Raw genomic sequence first — 20,803 nt, forward strand, 5'->3', positions numbered from 1 at the left:
CAGACACCCGCCCGCTTTAGGTCCCATGCACTCTAGCGCCCGACACACCTGCACCTCAACCTTCACGTCCTTGCCCCTACGGGAGGACAGCGACCGGCGTCAGCGATCCCTGCCCACGGGGCGGACCGAAGGGGCGGACCGAAGATGCGGGTCTGGATGGGGGGGGGGGCGAGTGGTCTGATAGGGATGGGCCTAAGCGGGGAATAAGTACGCCATAGGGGGGATCCGAAAGGGCGGTCCTACGAGGGGCCAGTGCTCTGATAGAGGCGGGCCAAGGGGGCGGGCTAACGGGGGGAGGGCGAGCGCTCAGACTGGGGCGGACTGAAGGGGCGGGCCCATGGGTGGGCGAGCGCTTTGATAGGGGCAGACCAAAGGGGTGGGCCTACGGGGACCGGGCGAGTGCTCTGATAGGGGTGGGCCTATGCGGGGAGTAAGTACGCGATTGGGGCGATCCGAGGGGCGGGCCAGGGGGGTCGCGAATGCTCTGAGAGGGGCGGGCCTATGAAGGGGATAACTACGCGGATAAAGGTTGGGCCGAAGGGGCGGGCCTACGGGGGGGGGGGCGAGTGTCCAGATAGGGAGGGCCTAGCCGGAGGGGGAGGGGGAGGAGGGGGAGGGCTTAAGTACGTGGATAGTTGCGAGCTGAAGGGGCGGGCTTACGGAGCGGCGCGTGTACGGATAGGGGCCGACCTATTCGGGAGGTGAGTACGTGGGTAGGGGCGGGCCTATTGGGGGGCAAGTGTGCAGATAGGGCAAAACTGAGGGGGAGGGGCTTCGTGGGGCAAGTGCGCTGTTAGCTATGGGCCCACGGGGTAAACAAATGCACGGATGGGGCGGGTATAGTAGGGGAGGCAGGTGTGCAGGGCAGGCCTACGAGGGCCCTAGTGGAAGGAACAAGTGTCTGGATGGGGGCGGTGGGGGAAGTGCGCGGATAGCTGCCGGCCGAAGGGGCTGGACTACTCGGTGGGAGGCCAGCACGCGGAGGGCGTACCCGGTAGCCCCGCCTCCGGAGCCCCTTTAAAGAACCTCACCCACGGCGCACGCGCAGTGCGGTCGTTGGACGCGCCGGCGCAGTGGCGGTGGCGGATGTTTACCACGACCGACGTCCGAGCGGTGCCGGGGCAGTGGACGCGAGGGACGCACCCGTAAGGGACGCGCCCTTGAAGCTGCCGTCGCGGCCCAAGTCGGTGGAGCGCGGAGGTAGAGCTGCACTTGCGGCCGCCCCTCGGCCCCTTCCCTTGGGCAGGCCCCGTCCCTCTCCCGTTCTCGTGAGCGCTTGGGGTGCGGGCGCCCCGCTGGGGACCCCCGCCCCCGCTGCGTCTGCCTTTCCCCCAGTTCCCTGCCCTGGCGTCTCCCTTCCCCATCATTTCCCCAGCCCGTCTCCTAGGATCTTCCCAAGTGTCTCCCCAGTCGCTGCCCCGTCTCCTCCAGTGTTGTCAGCCTCGAGTCCTCGTAGCGTCCCCGTCCCCTACCCGGTCCCGCACGCCTCGCCTCCCCGCATTTTGTCCTTCCCCAGCATCTTCCCTCGCCCTGTCGTCCCCCCCTCCCGGACCACGGCTCCCACTCTGGGATTTGCTTTTCCTGACCCGCAGCCTGTCTCTAAGGAAGAAGCGTTTGCAGTTAGCTCTGATTGGCTAGAGTGCTGGGGAAGGAACTTGTCTAGGCTTGCTTCCTTTGTTTGATCTTCAGGGACTGCGCCTCTGCCTTCCAACTAGGCATTTGACTGTCTGCTCTCTGTGCCTGGCGCTTGGATTTATTGTTTTTGTTGTTGTCAGTGAAGGAATCGCAAAAGCTGACTCCTTTCGAGGTTTTTGGTAGGCTGTCATTCTAGTATGAGGAAGGAGGTTCCTATGAAGCCTCAAAATTGGCTGTGCTTAGAGGAATAGAGAGGGGCCTTCAGAGGTGGTGGAATTTGGGCTCTCCTCTGGCCCTTCCGAGGAGATCTGGTTTGGAGGGTGGTGAGAAAAAGCGCACCCCCCCCGCCCCCAACCCCCGTTGTTAGCTTTTCAGTGTGTTTAGTAGGAATTGTCTCCACCCAACCTGTACCACTCCTCAGACTTTTTGGTCAGTAATGGAGACCAGGAATATACCTGTGCTGACCTTACCTTAACCCTTATAAGAATTTTGGTTTTGAAGATGAGAAGACTCACCTTGCCTTCCTTCCTGGCCTGCCTGCCTTCCTCCCCCTCCCCTCTTTATTTCTATCTCTCTCTGTATCTTTCATCTTTCACATCACTCTGCCCAAAGAATGATGTATTTAGGACTCTTTCCCCAGTTCATCCTCTGCTGGATATTCCATTTAAGAAGTGCTATCAAGTTTGGATAGTGATCCTCCTTGTACAGTCTGCCAACCTAGAATGGATCAGAATTGGGACTTCCCCTCCATTCCCAAAACTTTGCTTGGTGTTTACACAACCACATTTAAGCCCCATTTGTTAATGGTGAGGCTGCCCATGTTGCTGTGGCTCAGTATCTCTTCTTTCTGTGTCCTGCAGTGGTGTTGGACTGTGCAGGTTCCTCTTGGGTAGTGACTCTGCTAAGCATTACAGACAGTAGTAAAGTGCAGAGTGTAGCCACATCCTAAGGGTGCTAGTTCACTGCTGCTTTTGAGAAATTGGATTTCACTATATTACAGAGCCAGTGAGAGGATGTGGTTTGGTGAGGCTGGTGGTTCTGGGTGTTTTCCATAGCACGATGACTGCGTTCACATTCATGTCACCAGTAAGCAGTAATGTTTCTCTATGACTCAGTGTTATATTACCAGCTAATAGTGCATATCATACCCCACATGTTTACTTACTTCCTAACAGTGGCAACTAGGTTACACTGATCTTCAAAAGATTAACAATATGTTACATATAAAGAATATTGATGGGATCTGAAGACTCTGACTTGAAGCTAGCCAGGGCAGGAAAATCCATGAGATTCTTACCTCTAGTGAACCACCACAAAGCTTGAATTAGAGCTGTGGCTCAAGTGGCAGGGTGCTAGCCTTGAGTAAGAAAAGCTCCGGGACAACACCCAGGTGCTGAGTTCAAGATCCAGGACTGGCACACTCACACACACACACACACACACACACACACAGATCCCTTGGGAATTTTTTAAAACTACATCAATGTGTATACAACACAGGCCTTTGCCATACAGTTCTGGGTTTTGACCCCAACATTCTTCAGACACACACTGTGTTAATCATGAGCAAATTAACTGCCTAGCAATAATTTGTTACACATTGTGAAGTTTAAATGAGGCCTTGGCTGGCAGGTGGCATTTCTAACTATTTTTACTAAAACAGTATCCTTTTCATAGGGAATAAACTTTCAAAGTGAGGAAAAAATTGAAATAAATGGTAGATCTTGGTAGAAAATGAAACATACCAATGAATAGTTTGTGATACCTTCTCAGGATTTTAAAATTGAGGAATTGATATAGCATGACAAGATTATATACAGGTTTCAGGAATAATAGGTGTCTTTCTTGATCTGAACCCAGTAGGATGTATGATTGTAAGTTCTTTTCCTAAAATAGGTCATAAAACATCTAAACACGTGAGTCCACTTTCAACCAGTGACCCAAATCTTAAGATGACTGTGCTAGGCTAGCAATATAGCCTCAGAACTAAGTGGCTTGTCCAAGATTAAACATAACCTCATTAGCACTTAATTCCATCCCTTGAAGGGCCAAAGCCACATTCTATCATCTAATGAGGGCTTAAAAAGAAGATGAAAATGTAATAATCAAACCATGATGTTAACATTCTAATACTAGGCTTTCATATGTTGATCATGAGGATTGAAATTCTACCATAAAGTGGAAGATAATTTGTGTCAAGACATACCTGCATACCTTTGTTTGCCTGTTTTTTTTTTTTTTTTTTTTTTTCTTGGCTGGTCTTGGGGCTTGGACTCAGGGTGTGGGCATTGTCCCTGCGCTTCTTTTGCTGAAGGCAAGCATTCTACCACTGGAGCCACAGCCCCACTTGTGGCTTTTTCTGTTTATGTGGTACTGAAGAATTGAACCCAGGGCTTCATACATGCTAGGCAAGCACTCTGCCACTAAGCCACTTTCCCAGTCTTATTTTCTGTTTTTATAAGAAGCATAAGAATCACATAGGTGTGATTTGTTTCCTTCCCTAGGCTGTTTCTACTACTGTGGCTATTTTTGGACTGATATCTCTCTCGTAGAGTTTCTTCAGTATCCTCACTCTGCTACTAGAGATTCAGAGGACTGTGAGGGAGAGAGAGCCTAGTGTAACTATAACAGTAGTATCATAATATGTTGTCATGAGGTTGTCTTAATTGAGGAAGTGTGCTAGTCTTCATGTAGACTAGTTGTCTTTCCTCCAACAGTTCACATCATCATCACCACCATCAGTCATCCTGTGTGAAGTTAAGCCACTATTTTGGAAAAGTTAATAGGGTTAGTATACAATTAAGAATGCTGTTTTTATAGTTTCAATGTAAGGACTGTCCATGCAAAAGAGCATTTCCCTGTACACTAGATAAAGCCACATCATGTTGTAGTAGTGGGGTTGCATGTTTTCTCCTTAAAGGCAGTTTGGAAGAAGGTAAGAAATGTACTTTTGAAAAAGCTGAAAGCTCCTACCACTAAATTGTAGCCATTGTAGCCTTAAAGCTGCTTTAATGTTTGTAGCAAGAAGGATTTTGTCATAATGTGGTATATTTGCTAAGATTTTGTTGATGTTATTTTTGTCTACTATTTGAATTTCAAAGCATTCAAAGCAACAGATTAGGTAGCTTACTGGACTTGGATAAGAATTTATGTATGTGTTGGGGTGTAGAGTTCCAATCAAATTTAGGACACCAGTTAAATTTGGATTACAAATAAATACCAAACAGTGTTTTAGTACTTATTGGCTTGAATTTCTAACTGGATGGACACACACACACACACACACACACACACACTCAAATACTCTTTTCTTTTTTCCAGTTGTGAGTTTCTTTTGCTCGTGGCTAGTGCTCTACCACTTGAGCCACAGTGCCACTTCTGGCCTTTTGGGGGTACTTTATTGGAGATAGTCTTATGGGCTTTCTTTCTTGGGCTGTCTTTAAACCATGATCCTCAGATGTCAGCTTCCTCAGTAGCTAGTATTACAGGTGTGAGACACCAGCATCTGGCTGGATTGATATTTTGTTCTTCTAAATTTTGCATCTTTGGAGGGTGGGGGTAGTTATTAACAAAAAATATTCCATCTGTATTACTTTCTGAGTTCAGAACTTAAAATTGTTATATATTTAGAGCTTTGATTGTTCTGCTTTACTCATAACTGAAATATTTCTTTACATTTTAATTATAGTCTTGCCTGAGTGTAATCTTGAACATGGGTGGTGCTGTGAGTGCTGGTGAGGACAACGATGAGCTGATTGATAACCTGAAAGAAGCACAGTATATCCGGACAGACCTGGTAGAGCAGGCTTTCCGTGCTATTGATCGTGCAGATTATTATCTGGAAGAGTTTAAAGAAAATGCATACAAGGATTTGGCGTGGAAACATGGAAACATTCATCTCTCTGCCCCGTGCATCTACTCAGAGGTGATGGAAGCCCTTGATCTGCAGCCTGGACTCTCATTTCTGAACCTGGGCAGTGGCACTGGTTACCTCAGCTCTATGGTGGGTCTAATTCTAGGTGAGTGTGAAAGGAGAGTTTGAAGGTCAGTGCATGAAATGTCTCCTTGGACAGAAAATACAGTTAGCTTGTTGCCTGCTCTAGAAGAGACCATGCCCTCCTACAATTTTCCTGAAGCATAGTCACTGGGTTGTTGGTGGCTGGATTACATGCACTTGTAATGTAATGGCTCTGACTTCCAGATAGTGGGTGCCTCCCCTATTTCCTATCTCCTTCAGTCTAGTACTGCTGCAATATGTTATGGCCATATAAGACCAGCAGAGATATATAAATCTTGACCTCATGTGATTTCTTTTTTTTTAATCTAAGCAACATAATCCCTTTATTCCTTCTGTCCACTGAAGGTTATTAAAGTGCTTTGAATTTCTTCTAAGCAGTTTCTGTTTTTTGGTTTAATACTAAAAGAGTGACACTTAATGTATTTTCAAATAAATTTCAGGGATGGAAGGGATTGCACTAGTTATATTATTTAGAATCATGGAGACTGTTTTCCACAACAAAGAAATTGTGAGAGTGGATGTAAAATAACAGCAATAATCAGATAAATGAGGGCATATTGATTTTCTACTTTGTGTTAAGTGCTATAGTGGGGGAGTGAAATCTTTTATTCTTAGTGAGGTGTGAAATGGGCTTGCAGAGGAGTGAGAGATGCAGATATGTGGTGTTGAAGAAGCCTTTTGGAAGAGGAATCAGATTGGACTGAATGAGGGAGCTTGTGTGACTTGCCTTCTTTTGGCATTTGAATTTGTGTTGTTTTTTGCCAGTCCTGGGGGTTGGACTCAGGGCTTGAGCACTGTCCTTGGCTTCTTTTTGCTCAAGGCTAGCGCTCTACCTCTTAAGCCACAGAGCTACTTCTGGCTTTTTCTGTGTATGTGGTACTGAGGAATTGAACCCAGGGCTTCGTGCATGCAAGGCAAGTACTCTACCACTAAACCATATTCCCAGCCCTGGCATTGGAATTTGTAGTATTTACTGATGGTTAGATATGGTTGTGAAGAAATTTAAAAAATGTCCAAAGAGTGGCTTAAACCTGTTATCCTAACTACTTTGGAGGCTGAGATCTGAGAATTACAATTTGAAGTCAGCCTGAGCAGAAAAGTCTATGAAACTCTTATGTCCAATTAGCTACAAAAAACAAAAACAAAAACAAAAAAACCACACACAAAAACTAAAAGTGCAGCTGTGGCTCAAGTGGTAGAGTGCCATACTTGAGCAAAAAGGCTGAGGGATGGTGCCCAGTATCAGCACATACACACAAACATACACACAGGCACACATGTGCTTGTGCTCTCTCTCTCTCTCTCTCTCACACACACACACACACACACACACACACACACACATCCAAAGGGTGTTATGTGCCAGGATATAGTCATGGATTTTCAGCCACTCAGAGGCTGAGTTGGGAGAATCCTTTGAGCCCAGTAGTTTGAGACCAGCCCAACCTGGGCAACATAGAATCTATTTCAAAGCAAAATGAAGCCAGGTATGATTGGCTCATGTCTGTAATACTAGCTACTCAAGAGGTTGTGATATAGATTGTGGTTTTAAGCCAGCATGGGCAGAAAAGTTTGAGAGATCCCATCTCCAGTTAACTAGAAAAAAGTTATATATGAGGTGAGTCTCAAGTGGTAACACTTTAGCTGTGAGCGAAAAAGCTAAATGAGAGCACAAAGTCTTGAGTTCAAGCCCTGGTATAGGCACAACAAAACAAAACAAAACATAAGAATATTAACAAGAATGTTGATGGTGACTTTTAAGTATTTTTCAGTATGAAATTCTTGAGTTTTCATTTTTGTGGCTTATGTATCATATGAAGAATTCATTGACATGTGTATCATAGTCTTTTCTTTTTGTCGCTATAATAATGACTTCAGAAAATCCTAACAGTCACAACTGATTTTTGTAGATATAAAAGAAGGATTTTGATTTCAGTTGAGGTTTGTATCCTTCAAATTTTGGTGAAATTTTGAGACTGTTTACTTGACTTTAGGATATAACTTGCTACCTTTAAATTTTTCATTTGTGGGCTGGGGATATAGCCTAGTGGCAAGAGTGCCTGCCTCGGATACACGAGGCCCTAGGTTCGATTCCCCAGCACCACATATACAGAAAACGGCCAGAAGCGGCGCTGTGCCTCAAGTGGCAGAGTGCTAGCCTTGAGCGGGAAGAAGCCAGGGACAGTGCTCAGGCCCTGAGTCCAAGGCCCAGGACTGGCCAAAAAAAAAAAAAAAAAAAAATTTTCATTTGTATGCTTTTCTTTGTATGAGAAAGTATGTTTTTTATTTATTTTTTATTATTATTATTTTTGGCCAGTCCTGGGGCTTGGACTCAGGGCCTGAGCACTGTCCCTGGCTTCTTTTTGCTCAAGGCCAGCACTCTGCCACTTGAGCCACAGTGCCTCTTCTGGCCGTTTTCTGTATATGTGGTGCTGGGGAATTGAACCCAGGGCCTCATGTATATGAGGCAAGCACTCTTGCCACTAGGCCATATCCCCAGCCCCAGAAAGTATGTTTTTTAAAAATGGTTTTCGATTTAGACTATTGTGGTTGCCATACTTTGAGAAGAAACTAGTGCTTAGATTATTTATCATTTCTGTTGACCATACTTGAAAAGTTGGAAGAGGCTTAGTGAAAGAGTAATTTTTAGATGGTGGAAATGGATAATAAAACTGACAAGATTAGAAATTCTGATGAATAGAACCAACATGCTTAGGAAAAGTTGGAGTGTCCTGTTGTACTTGACATTGCGAGAGGTGATAAAGGGCTTATGATTTGCTACTTCTGCTTTGCCTTTCTGAGCCCTCTGCTTACTGGGAATTGTGTTAGCTATAGGAGAGGATAAATGTACAAGATGGAAAGCCCTGTCATCTATGTGCTGTGTTTGGAGGAAGAAGCTTTGGGATGTACTCTCAGACATGAATATCTTAATGGGACCGTGGTCTGTGTCTAGATGCTACAGTTTATTCTGCCTTATTGCTAACTTAAAAACATCATTGCAGGGGCTGGGTCTATGGCCTAGTGGCAAGAGTGCTTGCCTCATATACATGAAGCCCTGGGTTCGATTTCCCAGCACCACATATATAGAAAATGGCCAGAAGTGGCGCTGTGGCTCAAGTGGCAGAGTGCTGGCCTTGAGCAAAGAAGCCAGGGACAGTGCTCAGGCCCCGAGTCCAAGGCCCAGGACTGGCCCAAAAAAAAAAAAAAAAAAAAAAACATCATTGCAGAAGGAAAACTTCATTGACCTCCTAGGGCCTATACAGATGAGATCTAAAGTCTCTACTAACACTGAGATCCTCTCTGAGCCCGCCTTACCAAGTCTCTACTTTATCCCATGTCAGCTCTATCTCTGCATTCTTCTTTGCAATTCTTTCCTTTTTCCTAGGGCTCTCTTCTCTTTGGTTTTATGAATGATGGACAGGGAGTGGTAATTAGTGAGATAACATACCTAAAAGAGAGGTGTGTACCTGGGAGGGGATCTTAAGGTCTGGCTTTATTACCTGTTGGTGCTGTACCCGAATACAACCCCACCACCTGTTTTCTAGCATCTGTGTTGTTACTGTTTGCTGGTAAGAAATAGGGACCCTGTCTTATACCTGTTATTAGAAGTAACTATTAGTGATTTTTTAAAAGTATAGTCATTGCTCACACCTATAATCCTAGCTACTCAGGAGACTGAGAGCTGAGGATTACAGTTCAAAGCGAGCCTGGGCAGGAAAGTCCAGAAAACTCTTATTTCCAGTTAACCACCAAGAGCAGCTGGAAGTAGATCAGTAGCTGAAGTAGTAGAGTACTAACCTTGAGCATAAAAGCTCAGGGACAGTACCATGGCCCTGAGTTTAAGCCCCAGGTTTGACATACATACATAAATTGTTGTTATTGTTTGAGCTGGAGTCTTGCTTTGTTGCCTACAGTGGTCTCTAGTTCCTGGACTCAAGATACCTTCCCACCTCAGTCTCTCAAGCTGTAAGGTTTTTAAACTTGTGACAAGGGACAGAAGGGAAATTCTACTTATTGCAAGGAAATCCTCACTTAAGCTTCAATGAACCACAAGCACTTAAAACCCATGAACCTTCAGCTGATCATCCTTAGCCAGTCCAGTCTCTACCAGGAACTGGCTATATGTTCATTTTTTTCTTTTAAAAATATTTCATTTTATGTTTTATTGTCAAAGTGATGTATAGAGTGGATACAGTTTCATATATAAGGCAGTGAGTTCATTTCTTATTCTCACTCATTTTTCTCCCACCTTCTCTCCTCAATTCCCTCCCCCCCTGAATTGAACAGTTGGTTTACAGCATATTGTCTTGTGAGTATTGCTGTTGCATTGGTTCGCCTTTTACCCATTTCCTGTCCATTTTGATATTTCCCTTCCCTTCCATAGTTCTAATAAACACCTTTATAATACCCAGGGTACCAAAATCAGATACAGTGACATAAGAGGTAAAACCATGCTGAGGAAGAACAAAAGAAAAAGGCATAATTTCACATAGTATGTTGAAAATAACAACAACAATAATAAACCACTTATTTTCATAACTTGGAGTTCATTTTGCTTAGCATCATCTTATGTGTTCATATGTACATAGCTACTGAGCTATTGTGATCATGTGCTAGGACTATCCTAGACATATACTGATTTTTACCAATGAGAGAAACTGTCTATGTTTCTTTGGGTCTGATTCACTTCACTTAGTATGATTTTTCCAAATCTTTCCATTTCTTTACAAATGGGACAATGCCATTCTTTCTGAATGAACATGGTTGTGCTGGTAGGTTTAGTGTGGTCTTGCTTGCAATCCTTTGAGTAGATGCCCAAAAGTGGGGATGTGGCCAAAAGGGAACCATACTACACTGTTGGCTATATGTTCTTGTGCTGGTCACCCTGTAGCTGAATTACTTCTCCATGTTGGATGCTCAATTACAGTACCATTGCAGGCAAATTTCTTAAATGCCTTCACTAGTTTCTTTTTGTAGTAATCATCAGAGGTCTCTTGGGCAGTAGTAAGGGTCTTCCTGCTGTTTCTCTGTTGATTTCTTATTCCAGCACGAAGCAGGTCATCACCCTTTCTTGCATCAGCAAAGGGGTGGAAAGATTGGAGGTTCTGGATAGTGGACATACGATATGATTTTTTTTTCCTCGGTGGAAACGGCCTGTGGAAGGTGGCTGCTGGAGAAGGCGGGCGGGGGGATGGAGCGGAGCATCGGGAAGTGAGGGGGCTCAGGGGGAGGCAGCTGAGTCCTGCATGGCAGCTCAGTGACTGGAGCCCACCTCAGTCTCTTGAGTGGTGGACTGTTGATGTTTGACAGTGAAGTGAGGTGTTAATGAAAATAAGAGGGGCAGGGCCCTGGGAGGATAAGGACCACAGAATGATGTTTTTATATCTCTGGCACAATGTGCCAAACCAGAGTAATGAGGATTTAAGTCAGAAAGTTGGTAGAAGGTATTGGAAGTTCAGAATAATTTGGGGCTTGATGTTGTAACCAGTGAACATAGGACTTCTCAAGGAGGCTTGTCTTGATGACATTTTACCAGTATTACTGTTGCAAATATGTGTTTCCTCTTTATCAGTAACACTCAAAACTCTTGGTTTATTTTCTTTTCCGTAAAACGATTCTTTAAAGATTTAATAGTATAGAGACCCAGGCATCTAAACAAGTATTGTGTTATGAGCAGGGGTTATTATGCATATTGAAAGGGTTCCCTGGAGTAGTTTAGATGTGCTAAGATTTCATAGACCTCGAGTTTCTGTCAAATCAGTTGTGCAGTTAATGAAGCAATAAAACAAAACAAATGAACAAGAGTTCTAAAAGTTTTGTTATTCTCAAAACTTTCAGGTCCTTTTGGTGTGAACCATGGGGTGGAGCTTCATTCAGATGTGATAGAGTATGCAAAGCAGAAACTGGACTTCTTCATCAGAACAAGTGACAGCTTTGACAAGTATGATCAGATGCTGGCCATTGGGTCAGAGGGTGTGAATTATAATTTTTAACAAACTTGAGCAAATATAAAGATGTCAGCTTATTTTCATATGCCTGTCAACTTGGTTAAATTTTGGTCAATGATCATGGGTTATATGTGTACTTATGCTAATTATTATTTTAATATTCTGTGATTTTAAGGTGTTTCCATTTTAAATTAAGGGGGTTGAAATTTTAGAGCAAAAATGTGTTTTTCTTCCTCTAACTTGTTGGATAATAGATCTTGAATATGATGAGTGCTGTAAAAACAGTAAAGAACAACTAGAGATTGCTTTAACTTTGGATCATGCTTATAGCACTTACTTCCATTCTTTTTTGTTTGGGTTTTCTATGGCCCTATTTATGTAATTTGCAAGTGTTGTTTTAATTCCCATCTCTGGAAACTATTAAATTGTTCTGGGATTTTGAAAAATTGGTGGATGGACTTGTTGTGACATTGAAACAGTGCATTTAGTTACAGATTTTTTTTCCTTCCAGGTTCGACTTCTGTGAACCTTCCTTTGTTACTGGCAATTGCCTGGAAATTTCTCCAGATTGTTGTCAGTATGATCGTGTGTACTGTGGGGCTGGTGTGCAGAAAGAACATGAAGAGTACATGAAGAATCTTCTTAAAGTTGGAGGGATACTTGTCATGCCCTTGGAAGAGAAGGTCAGATTGTCTTCATAATTGATACTTTTCACTTTCTACCAAGGCCTGTTCCAGGCAGTTTGTATATAGTTACCCGTGTAACAACCACTACCATTTTATGTAGTACAAGAAAGAGATAGGGAATATGAGCAGAAGCTTGCCTGGGTTACACAGACACTAGGCGAGGAGAGAACCTGGCTCACCAGTTCGTGTTTCTTTCACCTTTATTCTAAATCATGTTTCTTTCCTCCTCTCTTTTTCCTTGTCATTCTTTTTCCCCTCTTCCTTTTCTTTACTCAGCTATTCTGCTTTTTGAGATGGGGTCTCAATATGTAGCTGAAGCTTGTCTAGAACTCTCTGTGTAGTCCAGGCTGTCTGTAAATCTGTGGTCCTCTTGTCTCAGGCTTTACAGTGCTCATATTACAGGCATATGCCACCGTGCCTGGCTAATCAGAATTGTTGTATATAAATAAGCCAGAATTATATATAAAGTACCAGAATTCCATCCATTCCCTTGTTACCTGATACTGTTGTCAAAGGTACATTGAATATTTTGAATGTATTCACCCACCCTTACTCTCTTCATTTGTCTCTCCCCCTCCCTGACCTCATCCCCCTATGACAAAACATGTCTCAGGTTCTTGTTATTCAGTTTGCTAAACTCTTTCAAGTTTGTTGTTCAGAGTTGCAACATTGGAATTCTCCCCTACATGTCCCATACTTTAGTAAATTTGTTTGTGTTTATATGCGTGTTGTGTATGCTATGTATATATGCATATGTGTTTATATATGTTTATAATTTATGTCTAGCTTTCACATATGAGAGAAAATATGCTCCCTTTTTCTCTTTGAGCCAGACTTATTCACATAATTTCTAGGTCCATCCATTTCTCTGCAAGTGACATAATATCATTTTTCAAAATGAGTAAAAATACATTGTGTGTGCATATATGTATATATATACACACATACACACGTATATAATACTGTATATTTACTATATCTAGGAAAAAAATTCCCCCAGTGTGGCTCGCTGCCCTCCTTAACCCCCCTGGAATTAGGGCTTTAATTTAGAGCCTCATAGTCTGTCATCTTCTGGTTTTTTGTTGTTTAATTGTTAGTGAGTAAGAATATGTTTTAATGGTGGGTGATTTATCTCATTCTAGCCTTTGTTATTATTATTATTTTTACTGTAATTAATAGCCCTCAGGAGGAGCCTTTTGTATGTCATTTTTGTGAATATTCTTGTACCTTAATCTTTGTATTCATTATCACCAAGCATAACCTCCTTGTAAAAGCAGAAGTGTATTGTCAAAGGCTACACATTTTAAAACCATACTTTTAAAGGTAATACCATCATTAGCAGAATAAAGAGGAGCTGGTATAAGTGTTTTCTCACTGCTGTATGTCCCCCTGCTATTTGCCTGGACTATTTGGTCTTTATTCTCAGATCATTATTTTGATTTTTTTTTTTTACATATACCAATGATGTTAGAAATCCTTGTGTTCTGTATTGAATTGGACTTTTGAGAGGAATCATTTTATCTCGATAAATTTGAGGATTATGGACATTCTTACCGTCTTTCACAGACTTCTCTAGAATATAAAGGAGGAGTTTGTAGTTTTATTTAAGGTCTCCCATATTATTAAATGATTATTCTTAAATATTTGATGTTTGTTGTAATTATTCTTTTGTTGGTATGTAATAATGTGTTTAGACTTGTTAATATTTACTTAGTATATGGCTACTTGAGTCTTTTAAATAATCAGTTTCAGAAGACTGGCTGGATTGGATATTTTTAGAAAAGACCTAACGTATAATCTTAGCTATGGCCTACTTAGGCTGTTGGAAGACTGGCCTAGTCACACCAAACATACGGAGGCTGTGTTGTCTAATTGGATTCTCTGGTGCTAATGCTTTAGTAAAAAAAAAAAAATATATATATATATAAATATATATAAATATATAAATATATATAATATATTATTTTATATATTATTTATATATATTATATTATATATATTATATATTATATATATTATATTTATATATATTATATATTATATATTATATATATTATATATATTTATATATTATTTATATATATTATATATACTATATATATAAATATATATTTTTTTTTATTTGGCCAGTCCTGGGCCTTGGACTCAGGGCCTGAGCACTGTCCCTGGCTTCTTCCCGCTGAAGGCTAGCACCCTGCCACTTGAGCCACAGCGCCGCTTCTGGCCGTTTTCTGTATATGTGGTGCTGGGGAATCGAACCTAGGGCCTCGTGTATCCGAGGCAGGCACTCTAGCCACTAGGCTCTATCCCCAGCCCTAAAAAAATATTTTGGTCAGGCGCTGGTGGCTCACACCTGTAATCCTAGCTACTCAAGAGACTGAGATCTGAGGATTTTGCTTCAAAGCCAGCCAGGGCTGGAAAGTCCGTGAGACTCTTATCTTCACTTAACCCCAAAAAGCCAGAAGTAGAGCTCTGACTCAAGTGGCAGAGTGTTAGCCTTGAGCAGAAAAAATCCCCAAACAAACAAACAATAAAACACCTCAGGGACAGCACCCAGGCCTTGAATTCAAACCCAAGGACTGGCACACACGCACACATGCATGCACGCACGCATGCATACATGCACACACACACACACACATACCATAGCTTGAATATCTACAAGCTAGGCATTCTTGCAAAAATATTTGTAAGTCAGCTGTACTTCATGCATCTCACATTTGGGGGCCATATTGTCAGACTATTTCATTTTATTGTATTCTGTTGCACACCCTGAGGTACCAGGCACTGGCAGGGTGTGAGCAAAGGCTCCACCTCCATTGACTCCAACCCTAGGGGGCTGCGGGTACCTGCCCTTTTGTGCAGACCCTGAGGTGCCCGGAGCTGGCTAGGTGTGAGCAAAGGCTCCACCCCATTGTCTCCAACCCTCAGGGCTGCATATGTTTGCCCTTTCCTTTTGGAGAAGTGCTTCTTTCAGCTTTTGGGCCTGGGGGCTTATCTGGGGAGGCATGGTAGACAAGGATTGATTGAAATAGAATGAGGAAGGATGCCGGCTGTCTGTACTTTTCCCAGCAGTGGATCCTAGGACAGCTTTATGCAAACTTGTGACAAATATAGAAGGTGTGTATAACTAAAGGCTTTTGCTGAAATAGAGTTGTCCCATTCAGCCTTCTCTCTGTCTCCTTCATCATCAATCCCCTTGCCCCTCGGAATCCTTGTTTGTGCTGTGGCTAGCCCGTGGCAGTATTTGTATATTTTTATGTTTTATATAGCAATTATTATACCTAAAATAAATAATCTAATAGCCAAATCTTTTGTGTATTTTCATTTTTTTTCTGTGTGATAGTTGACCAAGATAACACGCATAGGGCCTTCTGCTTGGGAAACCAAAAAGATTCTGGCTGTTTCCTTTGCTCCTCTGGTCCAGCCTTGTCAGTCTGAGTCGGGAAAATCCAGACTTGTCCAGCTACGTGAGTACATGTACCACACTTGTCTTTTAGATCTTCTAACTCTCATTAAAATTAGAAAGGAAATGAAATTATAAGAAATCTTTTTAGGAGCTGGAAATATGGCCTAGTGGCAAGAGAGCTTGCCTTGTATACATGAGGCCCTGGGTTTGATTCCCCAGCACCACATATACAGAAAATGGCCAGAAGAGGCGCTGTGGCTCAAGTGGCAGAGTGCTAGCCTTGAGCAAAAGGAAGCCAGGGACAGTGCTCAGGCCCTGAGTCCAAGGCCTACTGGCCCCCCCCCCCCCAAAAAAAATTTTTTTATATGAAAGTATTTTACATTCCACTGAAACCTTAAAATTATACAAGGAATTTTAGGCATTTAAAAATGATCTCTTTTCAGGGCTGGGAATATGGCCTAGTGGCAAGAGTGCTTGCCTCCTACACATGAAGCTCTTGGTTCGATTCCCCAGCACCACATATATAGAAAACGGCTAGAAGGGGCGCTGTGGCTCAGGTGGCAGAGTGCTAGCCTTGAGCAAAAAGAAGTCAGGGACAGTGCTTAGGCCCTGAGTCCAAGGCCCAGGACTGGCCAAAAAAAAAAATTATCTCTTTTCAGTCTTTCTTAAGTCATATTAGTCATCTTTTAGGTCTAGAAAGAGCTTTTGCTACTCAGGCCTTCAAGAATATTTAGATTTACCAAATAAAGACCTAGCCCCACTATGTGAGAGACTCCACTAGGAGAATGTGATGGCAAGTGTGTCACAGATTTGCTCCTAGAACACCTGTCTGTTGCTGCTGTACATGGAGAGAAAAGGTTGAGAACCTGTTCTTTTTTATCTGCTGTGTGTGGATGGAAGACTCTGTGCCTTGTTGTTTACACTGTCAAGGCAGCAATTATCTTAATGTTTTATAATCTAAACAGCTTACACAGAAATGATAATTTTGGTGATTCAAAATACAAATACCCTGTATGCACTATTTTTATTTATGAAAAATTGGTAAAAAATATTATGTATAGTCCCATCATGCAAAGATAATATATTTTGTTGAATTCCTTCTAAGTTTCTTAATTTTCAAGGAATCATTTATCAAATAGAAGCACTTTTCTCAGTATAAGTCATATGAAATTTGGTAGCAAGCAACATTGGAGCGTAGAAAGGTTCTTGGAAGGACCTGGGAAGGTTGGTTTGCTAGAGAATGATGTTTGTTTTTGTTCTTCAGTGTAAAAAGTAACTCCCTCAAAAGAGAATAGGGATGTGTAGAAAAAGTGTGAGCAGAAGCAGGATATGCTTAAGGACACATTGTCTTCCAGTGTGGTCAGAATTGGGGTTTGTGGGAAAAACTAGATGGGTGTGTAGATTCCAGTTTATCACTGGGCTATGGAGAGCTACAGAAGCTCTATAAGAAGACTCATTATACCTGTATCCTGTATGATCTTAGCGGTCAATCAGAGAGTAAATGTGTCAACTGCATGTTCTGCAAATACATACAGAGAAAGCTCTTTAAGCAAATACGCTATCTGCTTCTGCATCTGTAGCAGGGTTATAAGGAAAGGGTTACCAGGGTATTTAAAAGACTTTTTGAGTTGGAAACGAATGTCTCTCCGTGAGAGCTTGATTAGGCCTGGATAAAAACTGTTTTGTTGGCTACCATGAGATGCCTGTTTGGAGGTGACTCCTTCAAAGCCAATGTTGGGTGATAAACTTTCATGAGTGCTAGTTAGGATTCCTGAAATTAACATTCAGATTATTTGCAGCTTTTATTTTCCTGGGCCAGACTTTCCTAGACAAGGAAAATTGATGACAGTGGAATAGAGAAGCTACATGAGTAAAGTGTACAGTGAGGCCACATGCCCTAGACATGCACCATATGGGGTCACCTCTCAAATTGATAATGAGGCAACCTGAGGTAGGAATCAGTCATGAAGCTACTGGACTTTTGTAGAGAATAGACAACTGAGACAACTCTGGTCTTGATGATGAGAAAGGTTCAGGGACAAGTTGCCTTCCTGGAAGTTCCTCAGAGCCTGAGGTACCTGTTGTCTTTCATAGACATAGCTCTAGGGGAGGTTCAGGATCTGGTCAGGACTGGGTAGACACCTGGGGAGTTGGTCTGTAACACTTAAAGCCACAGAGTGGGTGTGAAACCAAGATCCAGTAGGTGTGCTAAGAGGGGAGGGTGGTGAACAGTGGAGGCTTTAGGGAGCACTGCAGGGCTGGGTAGAAGAGGAGGAGCCAGAAAGAAGCTTTCTAGGGGAGGATATCTCCTGCAAAATCTAAGTTAGGACCGGAGAAGTCAAGCTGTTGGCTTGTGAAGGGCCTCTTCAGCATCTTTAGGGAACAGCTGGAATGCAGGCGCTCACCTTCCTTGAAGTGAGTTGGTAAGACCAGGCTAGTCAACAGGTTGTGAATGGGTGAGGGACATTGCACAGGTACTCAGTGAAGTGGCTAGACTTCAGGTAGAAGCACTGTGAGAGCCATCCTGGAGAGGAGGTTAGAGTCCCTTGTCCTCAGAGACAGAGAAGCAGGAGAGGAAGGTTGGCACTGATGGGAGAGAGAAAAGTTGCTGTGTGTTCTTTGCTAGAAGCCTCAGTTACAAGCCTCTATTCTTGTAGGACAGAGATGATTGGGTTTGGTGAAGGCTTTTTTTATTTTAGTGAGTGTAGACAGCACTAGAGACTTCCTATAGTGTGAACTGCTATCTGAACAAATTGGGCACTGGATGGAGGAAAGTGATGCAGACTTGTTTAATGTAGTTTAAAAAATGGTCACCAATTCACTCCTGATTGAGAAAAGCCCTTATATGTGTGTTTTGCCTACATTAAATTGTGAATTTTAATTGCCAGTGTTTTTTTCTCCTTGGTGTCCTTTCAAGTTTTGAATTTTTAAAAAATGTTTGGCTTTTCCTGTCTGTAATAAAAAAGAAAACATATGTCTAATTTATAAATTGCTACGACAGTATTAATATACACAAAAGTAATGGAGATGTTACTACTGCATAGGTATTAATGTGTGAATGAAGCTGTCGGAAACTGTAAGGTTTTAATTCTGGTAGTAAGAATGGCTTTATTTCCTTTTTTGAGTTAAAAATTAGCATATCTAAAAATACCTTTTGAAAAGCAACATATAAATATAGAGTGCTTGTTAACATTCGCTTAGAATGCTTTCATCCTCTTGTGAAGGGTCCATTACTATTCCAGCAAACTAGAGTAGCATTAGAGTTTTTATTGCACAGTCTCCTTGGGGCCTTCACTTATCAGCCTTTGCACCTCACTTGGCTACAGCACCACCAGCTGTTCGAAGCCTACAGGACTTGGCCCGCATTGCCATCCGAAGCACTATCAAGAAGGTCATTTGCCAGGAAGCAGTGAGCAAAGGTGGAAATGGACTGAAGAGCACACCCAGGTTCAAACGAAGGAGGGTCCGCTGCCGGCGAATGGAAACGATTGTCTTTTTGGACAAGGAGGTCTTTGCTAGTCGTATTTCCAATCCCTCTGATGACACCAGCTGTGAGGACTTGGAAGAAGAGCGGCAGGAGGCGGCAGAAAGGACCCCTCGGGAAGTCAACGCCGAACCTCCAGTAAACTTCCTTCGCCAGAGGGTCCTCAGCCTCCCGCTGCCAGATCCCCTGAAGTACTACTTGCTTTATTACAGAGAAAAGTAAGTTTTTTGTTTGAAAGGGGAAGTTAGGAAGAGGTAAAGTGAGCCTAACCTGCCATTCACTGCTGCTAGGTGTTTTGAAACAGATGCCTCCAAAGGGGGCCACTGGTTTCATCCATGTTGTGGTTTCCCATTTCCGGCTCCTGTTTGTCCTTTAAAACTGATCCCATGGTATGATAAATTATTTAAACAATCTGACAAGACACACTACAGAGAAGAATGTTTTCCTTAAGTAGGCAATAGCTTGTCCCTCTCTGCTGAAACACTCTTGTAAGCTATAGCCTTCTTGTCAAAACTGTCCCTGATGCCAGGGACACCTAACATATCTCAAAAGCAACTGAGTCTGAATGACCCTGTGTGAGGCAAAGCACAAGTCTTCAAATGTATGAACTTTTCAGGATGTGACATATATTCCTGTCCAAGTTTGAAATTTATGGTATCAACCTCTTAATTACTGGCACTGAGTTCCACTGAATTTTATTTTAATATTCTAAAGGGTGAAATAAATACTATTGGAAAACTCTTCCATAATTAAACAAATTATATGAAAATTATCAGTTATAATTTTTAAAGGAAAAAAGAAATTGGTTAAGGGAGGAGTGAAAATATTAAACTGCTAGAAGTCTTTCTGGAATTTCCAGACTTCCAAGCAGTCCCCTGCCCCCACACCTTTTGTTACCTTTAAAAGAACCACTGTCAAATAATCTCCTGAAAAGGAAACAAGTTTTTAAAAAATTTGTATAAAAGCTAAATTACCTTTGCTCTATCCATAGGGATGAATAATACACAGTTTTGAAGACCATAATAGATGATTTCTAGGGTGTTGACCATGAATTCTCAGAAAGATTGCAGGAAAAAGAGAATGTTATAGACAGCCTGTGCTTTTTGACTTCAGTTTGCTATCTTTCTGTGATTGCATTAGAGTACTGAGTCATAGATTTTTATCTTTTATAATTCTGGAGAAAAAGATTTGTTAGTTTTGTAAATTTTCTTAACAAATAAATGTATTTTAGTAGCTCCATTATATTAGAAGTTTTAACTCAATGGCTTGTGGAAAATCCATTTTCTCCAGGCTTTTTGTGTCAATAGCTTTCCATGAATTTGTGGGTCTATGAAAAAAAAATCTTTGTAGAAGTCAGATAGCAGAATGATTTTGAGTTATGTTGCTCATCTGAAACATTGTCTCTTTTGAAATATTTCTCTTTCTTAGCCCAAAGAAAAGAATAGTGCAAATTGTAAGTAACTCCATGATGTACGATTAAGGTCTGAGATTTTATGATTCACTTTAACCTCCATGGGTTCAATATCTCTTTGGTTTGGCCAGCTTCAATAGTTATTTTGCTCTTGTTTGCTTTTTTAGCTAGCTGAAATCATTTTTTATCACACAGTGCAGTCTGCATGCATC

The 20,803-nt window shown here is 42.2% G+C and overlaps 1 protein-coding gene across 2 annotated transcripts; it reads left to right on the forward strand.

Moving 5' to 3' along the window:
• The first annotated feature begins 1,031 nt into the window (after positions 1–1,031).
• Positions 1,032–20,510, forward strand: Pcmtd2 (protein-L-isoaspartate (D-aspartate) O-methyltransferase domain containing 2). Of its 2 annotated transcripts, none has more exons than XM_048349790.1 (6): positions 1,032–1,246; positions 5,324–5,654; positions 11,492–11,594; positions 12,113–12,284; positions 15,634–15,757; positions 19,023–20,510. In XM_048349790.1, the coding sequence occupies exons 2-6, from the start codon at positions 5,348–5,350 to the stop codon at positions 19,400–19,402; spliced, it is 1,086 nt and encodes a 361-aa protein (XP_048205747.1). In that variant the 5' UTR covers positions 1,032–1,246; positions 5,324–5,347; the 3' UTR covers positions 19,403–20,510. The 2 variants fall into 2 exon arrangements, with proteins under 2 accessions (XP_048205747.1, XP_048205745.1); XM_048349788.1 differs by having other exon boundaries at positions 1,034–1,200.
• Positions 20,511–20,803: the final 293 nt, after the last annotated feature.

This window comes from Perognathus longimembris, chromosome 6, assembly GCF_023159225.1.
Source record: "Perognathus longimembris pacificus isolate PPM17 chromosome 6, ASM2315922v1, whole genome shotgun sequence".
NCBI classification, from domain to species: Eukaryota; Metazoa; Chordata; class Mammalia; order Rodentia; family Heteromyidae; genus Perognathus; species Perognathus longimembris.